Source organism: Lutzomyia longipalpis, chromosome 1, assembly GCF_024334085.1.
Source record: "Lutzomyia longipalpis isolate SR_M1_2022 chromosome 1, ASM2433408v1".
Lineage (NCBI taxonomy): Eukaryota > Metazoa > Arthropoda > Insecta > Diptera > Psychodidae > Lutzomyia > Lutzomyia longipalpis.
The window spans coordinates 49,066,560-49,076,589 of NC_074707.1; the positions used below are offsets into that span (position 1 = coordinate 49,066,560).

General features: G+C 27.9%; 1 protein-coding gene across 3 annotated transcripts in view; it reads left to right on the forward strand.

Moving 5' to 3' along the window:
* Window positions 1-6,410, forward strand: part of LOC129787959 (CCR4-NOT transcription complex subunit 6-like) — a 116,232-nt gene extending 109,822 nt beyond the window's left edge. The window contains exons 7-8 of one of the 3 annotated variants that reach the window (XM_055823850.1): window positions 603-1,174; window positions 3,189-6,410. In XM_055823850.1, coding sequence (XP_055679825.1) covers window positions 603-1,174; window positions 3,189-3,241 — 625 coding nt within the window. In that variant the 3' untranslated portion in view covers window positions 3,242-6,410. Of the gene's footprint in view, window positions 1-602 lie in introns of all 3 variants that reach the window. The other 2 variants (XM_055823851.1, XM_055823849.1) reach the window with 2 other exon arrangements.
* Window positions 6,411-10,030: the final 3,620 nt, after the last annotated feature.

The following is a 10,030-nucleotide window of genomic DNA, read 5'->3' on the forward strand; positions in this document are numbered from 1 at the left end:
TACCTTGTCGATCCTTTGCCACAAACTTCAGCCACGATCAGCAATGTCCAATCTTTCACCACGTTTTCCCATTCTCTTGATCTCTTGATTACAAGGGGTATTTATCTGGCGAATATTTTGGGGTTTTAGGTGAATCATCCGAAGATCTGAATATTTAACTTCACTTCTTTTCCTAAAAACCGAATAGCTCAAAACTGGAAAGAAAATCCAAAAACGTATTTAGGATTTTTTGGGTTTAATTTAGTCTTTTTTTTTTGGGTTCAATTTACTACTTTTAGGCATTAATTTAATACTTTCCGGGTTAAATTTAGTTTATTTTTAAGGCTTTAATATTTTTTTTTAATGTTTTGTTTCTCAATCTGTGCTGTTTTAGGAATGAAAGCCGAATATTTATCAGCTTGAATTTAGTCTTTTTTTGGGTTAAATTTACTTACTTTTCGGTTTGATTTAAGTATTTTTATAACATTTGTAGACATAGGCTTATATTTGAATTTCCTTGGCGAATCATCAGAATATTTCCAAAGATCCCAATAATTTCGTTCAGATAAAGCCATCTTTTTTGATTTATAGAAAAGAAATATTCGTTTTTGTTTCCTTTGCAGATTTTCCCTAATTAAGGAACACCTGGTGGAATTCAATCAGCTGGCAATGGCAAATGCCGAGGGATCAGACAACATGCTTAATCGTGTGATGCCAAAGGACAACATTGGGCTTGCGGCATTGCTGAAGGTGAAGGAGTCCGCGTGGGAGGGACTCTCACCCGAAGCTGCACAGCTGGCGCAGCCAATTCTCGTGTGCACGGCACACATTCACTGGGACCCGGAATTCTGTGATGTCAAACTCATACAAACCATGATGCTGAGTAATGAGCTGAAGAGTATTCTCGATGAGGCGGGTCACAGCTTTCGGCCAGGTCATAAGTTTGACAGCAACAATGTGCAACTCCTCCTATGTGGGGACTTCAATTCCCTCCCGGATTCGGGGGTAATTGAATTCCTCAGCTCAGGAAGGGTGTCGATGGATCATCAGGATTTCAAGGAGTTGGGGTACAAAGCATGCCTACAGCGGTTATGCGGTAGTGATACACCAAATGAATTTACGCATTCCTTCAAATTGGCCTCAGCATACAGTGAAGACATTATGCCCTACACGAATTACACCTTCGACTTTAAAGGTATTATTGATTATATTTTTTACACGAGAACCGGGATGACGCCATTGGGGCTACTGGGGCCCGTTTCGGCGGATTGGTTACGTGAAAATAAAGTCGTTGGTTGTCCACATCCGCACATCCCATCGGATCACTTTCCCCTCCTTGTGGAGCTGGAACTGTGGCATACAGCTAGTTCACAAACACCAAATGGTCTCATTGGTCGAAGGTAGCAATAGAGTGGGTGAATTAATGGACTGATGGCAACACACACACACCATCCCCCCTCTCCCCTACATTTTTTTTTCACTTTAAAAACAAACAAACAAACCTTGCAAAATAGTTTCATTACAACAATAAAAAAACAAACCTCCCCCTTTTACATAAAAAAACTCCCCCACATTCACACATACAAACATAAATCTTATCCCCCTCCCCCCAACCCCCCGTGGACCTAATCCTGATTTTTTATTTTAATAAAAAAAATTATATTGTATATTTAAGATTAAACGATATGTTACAAGAAAGTAATACAGAGAGAGAGAGAAAAATCACACACAAATACACATTTTAAGGACGATATATGATCCCATGTTGATATCACAAAGAAAAAGTTTAAAAAAAAAAAAAGAAAACTTAATCATCATACGCGAAGATAGACATTACTTAAGATGAAGCAACAGAGAACAAAAGGAAAAGTTGAAGAAGTTTCAGTGAAATCAGAAACTTGAGGATTTTTCATGAGGAAAAATCAACAAAACTCTAATTTAAAAAAAATGAGATCAAACTTTTTGGAAAACGTTAAAAGAAAATTCGGTTTTAAAAAGAAATATTGGACAGAAAGATGTTAGATGAAAAATATTGCATGACCATCGTGATGAAAAAAAAGAACACAGAAAAATCCCCTGAAAAATCCTTCAAGATTCATTTTGAGGAGGAAAAAAATTGTGGATTTAATTAAAAAAAAAAAAAAGAAAATTCAAAAAGATCTTTATGTGAAGTGAAAAAATAATGAAAGTTTTGAAACACTGAAGAAGGGCAAAATGGATCACTAAAGCAAAAAGGATGGGCTTGAAGAAATTTGGATGCTGAAGGGAATATTTCATCAGTTCACAATAATCAGGTTTAGTATCATTTATCGATATTGAATTTTTTTTTAAGAAAGAATAATTTTTCTAAAGATTTCTTTTCTTTCTTTGCTAAGAATATTCTTTAATGATTTTTTGCATCAAGAATTTTTTACCTAGAATAGATTCGTTAAGAAAATTCTTTTAGAAATAATTTATTTTGAAATTTATGTCAGAATATTTCTGTTAGAAACGATCCGTCAAAGCTTCTGACACAAGTGATCTGCAAATATTCTGTCAAAACGTTTGACACAAATGATCTGTCAAATATTTTGCTTAGGTATATTTTTTTTTCATGAAAATCCGGAATTATACAAATAGTTGACAATTTTTGTCTGACAGATTAATTCGATTTGAATAATTCTGTCAAAAATTGTCTGTTAATATTTTATCAAATTGTGTCAAAAATGTCTTTAGGAACCTTTTTTTATAGATCAATTTTATAGAGCATCTAATACAAAGAATAAAATTATTTATAAAGAAAAATAAAATCAGTCTAATTAAATTAATAAATATATTTTGATTTACTGATTCATTTTGCCCCTCTCTACCCTACACAACACTACCATAATAAATAGTTCTCTTAACATTTTTTTTTTTTTTTTTGAAAAAGAAATCTCGAAAAAAAATGTTTTGAAAATAATTTATTTCACAGAAAGAACGCGTTTAGAATTATGCAAACTTCTACGTTTTTATTAACGATCAATTGAGTAACATTTTGATGAATTTTTTGAGCTTTTCTTAGCCCTAGAATTTTTCCCAGAACTTTAATCTATCAAAGCCTTTTCAAAATTAAAAAAAAAAGTTTTTTGATTTGACAAAAAGAATTTTTAAATTTCCCAGCAAACATTAAAAGAAATCTTCATAAGTAGGTAAGCTAATTTCTAAATGCGTTCTTTGTAAATTTTCAGCAAGAAAACTGCCAAAAAAGTTAATCGTGAACACACAAAACACTCATTGCTAAAAAAAACTCGAGAAAATCTAAGAAAAAACCAAGAAAAATCCACAAAAAATGTGTTTATAAAAAAGCCCAAAAAATATTTGAAAAAAATGTAAATCGATATAAATTAAGCACAAAGGTGAAAAAAAAGAAGAAAAAAAACGTGAAAATATATCAATGATGTGATGAAATAGAGTAATAAAAAAACTATTGTAAATTTAATGATGATGATGATGAAAAAACAACAAAGTACAAAAAACCATAAGAATAATGCTAAAGACATAAAAGAAAAAAAAACAATGAGATGCGATTGAAAGTTTATCCTTATGCCATCATTTGACTTTAGTAAAACAAAAAAAAAAAAGAAAAACATAGAATTTGAAGAAAAAAACAAAGGGAAAATTATTAGAAAAAATGTGACAAATTGTATATCATACACACATTAAAAAAAAAGAAATGAAAAAAAAATAGGAAAAAGGATAGAAAGCAGCACTATTTTTCATCTAACTTCGAGAAGACATTTAATTCGGATGGGAATTTTCAGGAAAAAAATAAAGAAAATTGTAAAAAAAAAAAGCGAAGAGAACAAGTCGCGATAATAAATAGTAATTAAATATTAAATAAAAGTAGAGAAAACTATAAAAGAAAATCTTTAAAAAAAAAAGTGACAAAGTGTAATAAGAAAAGCAGTGGTAAAGAAGAAAACGATGCTGTTGAGAAGAAGAGAAAATGGGAATTAAGCTATTAAAAGAAAAACTTTATAAATAAGGAAACAAAAAGGACTTAGCGGAGTACCTGTTTTCCACCAACATTAATGTTAAAAACAAACACACTTAAAAAACATGAAATCCAAAAGAAATCTTATTGCATAGTGAGGAAGAAGTTGAAATTGCGCGCAGGACGCTGTTTGTGACGAATTATGTGCACACAATATAGATGTTAAAACACTGTTAATAGAACAATTTGAATACAATCAACGTGAAATTCATAATTGCGATGATAAGAAGGAAGAAATGATAACCAATTTTTACTCCTTTGTAGCCTTTTTTCCTTGAAAAAGAAACACAGTGCTAAAAAAAACTAATTTATGAAATTCTTTGTTACCTCACACAACTTACACAGGCAGAAGCAAATACAGAGATATTACACGTTATAAGTCACAAAATAGTGCTAAAGAAAGCTTTTTCTTCACTTTAATATTAGATTTTTTTTTTTTATTTTGGAAATTACAAAAAGGTAATTTTTGAGATTTTTTTTGCAGAATATTGAAATATTTTCTGATGAATGTTTGCAAAATTACGAAGGGAATCTTCATTGAAAATTAAATCCTTTTCAGGATTCATAAAATATTTTAAAACTACTCAGAATTAAATTAAAAATGTTTACAAAATACACGAAATGACATTCTTGGACATTTCTCTTTGATTATCTTTGACATTTCGAGAATGTTTTAATGCCTTCATCAGGTCTATAGACATTCAATATACATTAAAAAACAATGTTTTTTTTTTTAAATAACTTATTAAAAACTTTATGAAACAATTTAAGGTAAGTTTGAAAAAAATTCTGATTTATTCTTGAATATAATACAAATTTTAATAGGGGGATTGATTCTGTGGGAAGTCCTAAAAAAAAGCTTAAAAATTGTTTATTAAAGAAAAATCAAGAAAGGGACAAGAATTCTTTATTTCTTTTTAAGTTTAACCTTCGCATTGCCATGTAAGGGGTAAGTGACCGACCCCAGAGCTATATTTCTAGCTTATACACCAAAATTCTTATAAATAAGTAAATTTCTTTGTTATCTGAGGATATTATGAAAAAATTTCAGGTCGATCCAACCACAAAAAAATTATTAACAAAAGTGTAGGAAGTGGAAATTCAAAAATTGGTATAACGGTCAAATTTATTCGTTTTTTGTTGTCATTTTCATGGTTTTACTAATTTTTCCTGTAAAAATTGATTCAAGTTACATCTCACTGATCAATCTGAATGCCTAAAAAGTTAAAATAAGAGCTTTGATTTGCTAAAACACGAATATCCCAATGCGTGTGAGAATTTTGATCACAGCGTTCAAAAGGTTAAAGAAAAATCAAGATAAGGGCAAGAATTCTTAATTTATTTTCAAGCCTAATTCTATTGAAAGTAAGCAAAAATCTCAAATAATTTGAATTAATCAGCCCAAAATAGAAAAAGTGATAAAAAATTTTAGAAAAATTATCATTTTCTTCTGTTTAAAAAGCAAAGAAAACAACAAATTTAAAAGCTTTCTCTTAAAGATTCTTTTTGCAAACATTCATCAAATATTTTTCAAAGGAATATATAATGAGAAAATTATTTAAGAATATTTTTTCTTTTCAATATAGTAATGTTAGTATTTTTTGTGATAAACTATTTTGTCGTGAGTAAAGAGAAAATTAATGTTTCCAAATTTTTTTTTAAAGAATATTTAAAAATCAATCATCGCGAAGAGCCATAAAAAGCAGCAGATGGATTTCCCCGTAAGTCTTTTTTAAAAGGTTTTCTATTTTGCAATCTTTTCTATATTTTATCCCCATAATAAGTTTCTTTTAGCTACATAATTTCATATTTTTATGAGATTTCTTTTTTTTTGTATATTTAGCATTTTAAATTTAATTAATTAATCTGGGATGATATTTTTGTGTTACTATTTTTTAGAGATGAAAAACGAAAGGCAAAATTTGTGTTTATAAATTGATATAGAAAAAGAGAAAAATTCCAGACATCATGCAAGAATATGATAAATCTATATATTTTATAATTTTATTAAGAAAGAAATTTCCTTTTAGGTGGTATAACGGAAAGTAAAAAAAAATTAAGAAAAGTCATGGGTTAGTAATTTCTTTTATTAGGGTGTGCAATTAATTGTATAAGAATTTAATAAATTTACGATTGTCTCCAAGAATGAGAAAGAACGAAAAGAACTGAGAAGGATATGGAAAACAAAGAGCTATGTATTGTTAAAAAATTTATTTTATTTCTTTTAATTTTTTACAAAAGAAAAAAAGGAATAAACTTTAAAGGAAAATACATAAATATATAGAAAAGAAATGAGCAAAAAGGCACTTTATGGACTAAAAAAAAACAAGAAAATAAAGTAAAACGAACAAGAGATGAAAAAAATCAACAAAAAGCTTTAATAAGTGAATATATTTGAGTAAAAAAAAAGAAGAAATTTTGATGACAAATCTTTAAGGAAAAGGAACGAACTTATAGCATCTCTTTTTCTATTATTTTCCACTCACATTCTTAGAGAGAGAGAGAGAGACAAAAAAGTGCATTAAAAGTGAATAAAAAAAAGAGAAAAATATTAATGTAAAAGAATCATAAAATTAAAGAAAGATAAAAAAAATAGTCTAACAGGAAACAAAAGAAAAATAAAGGAAAAAAAGGATATTCTTGATTATTTCTCGGGATAATTATTATGTAGTAAGTCTTTTTAAGTGAATTTAAAAGAGTTTTCTTTCATAGGCAAGAGCAGAAAATAAGAAGTACTCAACGACAAATATTTAACAAAAGCTCGAAAAGTTCTTTAACCCTTTGGAAGCTTAAGGTTTCTAGCCTCAAAAGTTTGACCTCAATTTTCTTTCAAACAGAAAATGTTTTTCTAAAACTTTTCTTTCTACTCTCTTGAGACGTTCATTCAATTTTTTCATTCTGTGAAGATTAAAAAAAAAAAAAGAAAAGTCGAATTTCCTACGGTGGTCAGCTAAGTCCTCCAAGGGTTAATTTTGTTTTTTTTTTCAGTGTATTTTTTCTAACAACTTTCAATTTCTTCAAAATTTTTGAATTCAACAAAAAATTAATTTTTTTCAGGAACAATAAAAATCTTAACAGCAGAATACGAGTCAATCTTGCTAAATTTTTGTCGTTCAGTGTAAAATGTGACAATCGTTAATTTTTACATTTTCTTACTTCTTCAAATAATAAAGAATTTTTCTCCATTTTTTTTAAATAAAAATAATTTTAATATAATAAAATTTTATATCAAAGCTTAAATGAGATGAGAAAAAATCATTTTAATTTAGAGAAGATAAAAGAAAGAAGCCAAGAATGTGGTGAAAGAAAGAATATAATTTTTGTGTTGACAAAAAATAAGAAAATAGTTTTAAAAAAGGATGGAAATACTAAATTAAAAAAAAAACGATCAAAAGGACGTATTAAGGACATTTCATCACACACATAGACAGACTTAAGGATACACAAATGACACACACACACACAAATGAAGCATTAGAAAGGATATTTTAAGGGTGCAGTAAAAATACAAAAACAACAAAAAGTTCTTAGACAGAGATGGTATAATTATTTTTCGCACAAAACATTTTTAATCACACGAAATGGACCCCTCCTTCCCCTCCCAATAAATCAGAAAAGAGTTAATAGTGATTGTAGGATCTCCCGATGAAGAGAAAAATGAATTCTTTTCGTGATTTCTTGAGGAAAATATTTTTCTCACGAAATCTTTGCGGAATTTTTGAATTCTCGAAAAAATATATACATTTTAGAAGGAAAAATCAAGCAGAAAAGAGAGAAAAAAACATAAATTATAGCTAAATTTTCCACGGCATTAATTTCAATTTGTACAGTTAAAAAAAATGAGAGTTTAGTGAGAAAAAAAAACAATCAATAAACAAGGGAATATGTATAAGAATCTTGTATAAATTCCAATGAATATTAAGGGAAAGAAAAAAATGTAAAAAAAGAAAGAATTTAAATGAGAATCATTCACAAAAAAACGTACAAATTGAGATTACTGTGTGACTGTTTTAATTTTAAAAGATATATTATATAAAAGAAAATTAATGTAATTAAGTGATTTTATTTTTTAATCATTTCATCAGCTCTCACAACTTTAACCTCCACCCTCTCCCCACATCCTCTTGTATAAAAAAAATGCAGAAATTAGATAAAAAGTTTCGAGGGCGCAAAAAGGATAAAAAGAAATTAAAAAAATATTTTTTGGCATATGTTTTCCCCTCCCTTTTGTCTTAATTAATTAATTAAATTGAAAAAAAAAATGAGAAAGGATTAAAAGGAAGAGAAACAGAGAAAACAATATAAAGTAGGTGCATGAATTATTAATTATTATTATAAAAATGAGTAACAAAAAAATTAAAAAAAAAAGAACAAGGATTGATGGGAGAAACAGAATTATAATGACGAAAGGAAAAATCCACTAAAAACCCTATATTAATTTTAAAATTAGTGATGTATGGAAAAATATGTGAAGAATAAAGAAAAGTGACGAAAAATTTTAAGTATAACAATAAATTATACAAAAAAATTAAAATATTCTTTCACTTTCTTCATTCTACGTTAGAATTTTTTATACTTCAATTTCAGTTGATTGAGCAAATATTTTGGAAAGTTTTAAATCCGGAATTTTGATCATCCAAAAATATTCCTTAAGTAAATTTCAAGGATTATCCTTCAATTTCAGGTTAGCCTGTGATGGACCTAACTAGTTCGCAATGGATGAAATTCATTAGTCAGACAGATTTATGATTCCTTAAGAGAGACTTAAGTTAAATTTAAGATTCTTAAGTTTTTTTTTAAGAAATCTAAAGATTTCTCAAGTAGATCGATCAAAATGCATATTTTTAATGATTTTTACACATTTCCACGCTCGAAAGCGATCAGAAAAATTCATCGAAAAATATGCATTTAGCCCAATTCAGCTTGACTGAAGAAATCTTAAGTTTTGCATCAGAAAACTTAAAAATCTTAAATTTTTCTTAGGAAATCTTAAGTTTTTTTCTTAAGCAATCTTAAGAATCTTATTAAAACACTTAAGAAATTTTAAAGAAAACTTTAAGAATCTTAAGAATGTTTATGTATTTCTTAAGAAAACTTAAGTCTGTCGGACTAGTGAATTTCACCTAATGTTTTAATTATTCTGAAAAATCTTTGCCTATGGATCTTCTTGAGGACTACATAGAACTCTAATTCAGTGTTTGAATATTTTTCTTTAATGCTTAAAGTAATTTTAAGGCGAATAAAAAAACTTATTCTTAAAGAAAAATTTCTTAAATTGAATTTTCAATCTTGGAGTCGATTTCTTTCAAAAAATCTTTCCTTTTTTACAATTTTAGAGCTATGAAACCTTTTATTCAGCGTTCAAGAAATCCTTGAAATCTTTAATATTTATCCTAAAGTTTCAACAATTTCAATGATTTCTTTGTTTGCTGAATACGACCCATTCTGTGAAAAATATTACAAAATTTTGACAGATTTTTTCTTTCTTTAGTCGTTATAGAAAAAATCTTTAGGAACTTTCAAAAAGACTTTTGGAAAAGTAAAGCTTTTGTTCTTCTTCTAAAACACGGCAAAAGATTGATTCAAGAACTTTGAAAATATTACAACATCTTTCTTGTTCGAAGAAAGGAAAAGCTTTTTGACAGAATTGACCTCCATGTTGAATTTAAACATTTTATTTATTTTTTATTCCACGCTTCAAGGGAAATTTTTAAATTCAATTTTTCGACTTAGGGTTGATTTCTTTTAAATATCTTAATTTTTCTAAAAAAAAAATTAGAATCATTTAAAAAGATTTTTTTTAAAACATTCTGAACAAACAATAAAGTCTAGAAATGCGCAAAGACTTTCTTTTCTTCTCCTGATAATAAGAAAAATCTCTTTGAGAAAGTTCTCAAGCAGAAAATTTTCCTCAAAAATTACCTACATGAAAATTTTCCTCATCCTCTCCATAGGAAGCTAAATTTATTTCCTCAAAATTAACAAATTAATTCACATTTCTCTCCAACAGATAGATAAATGTATTCCCACAGAGCT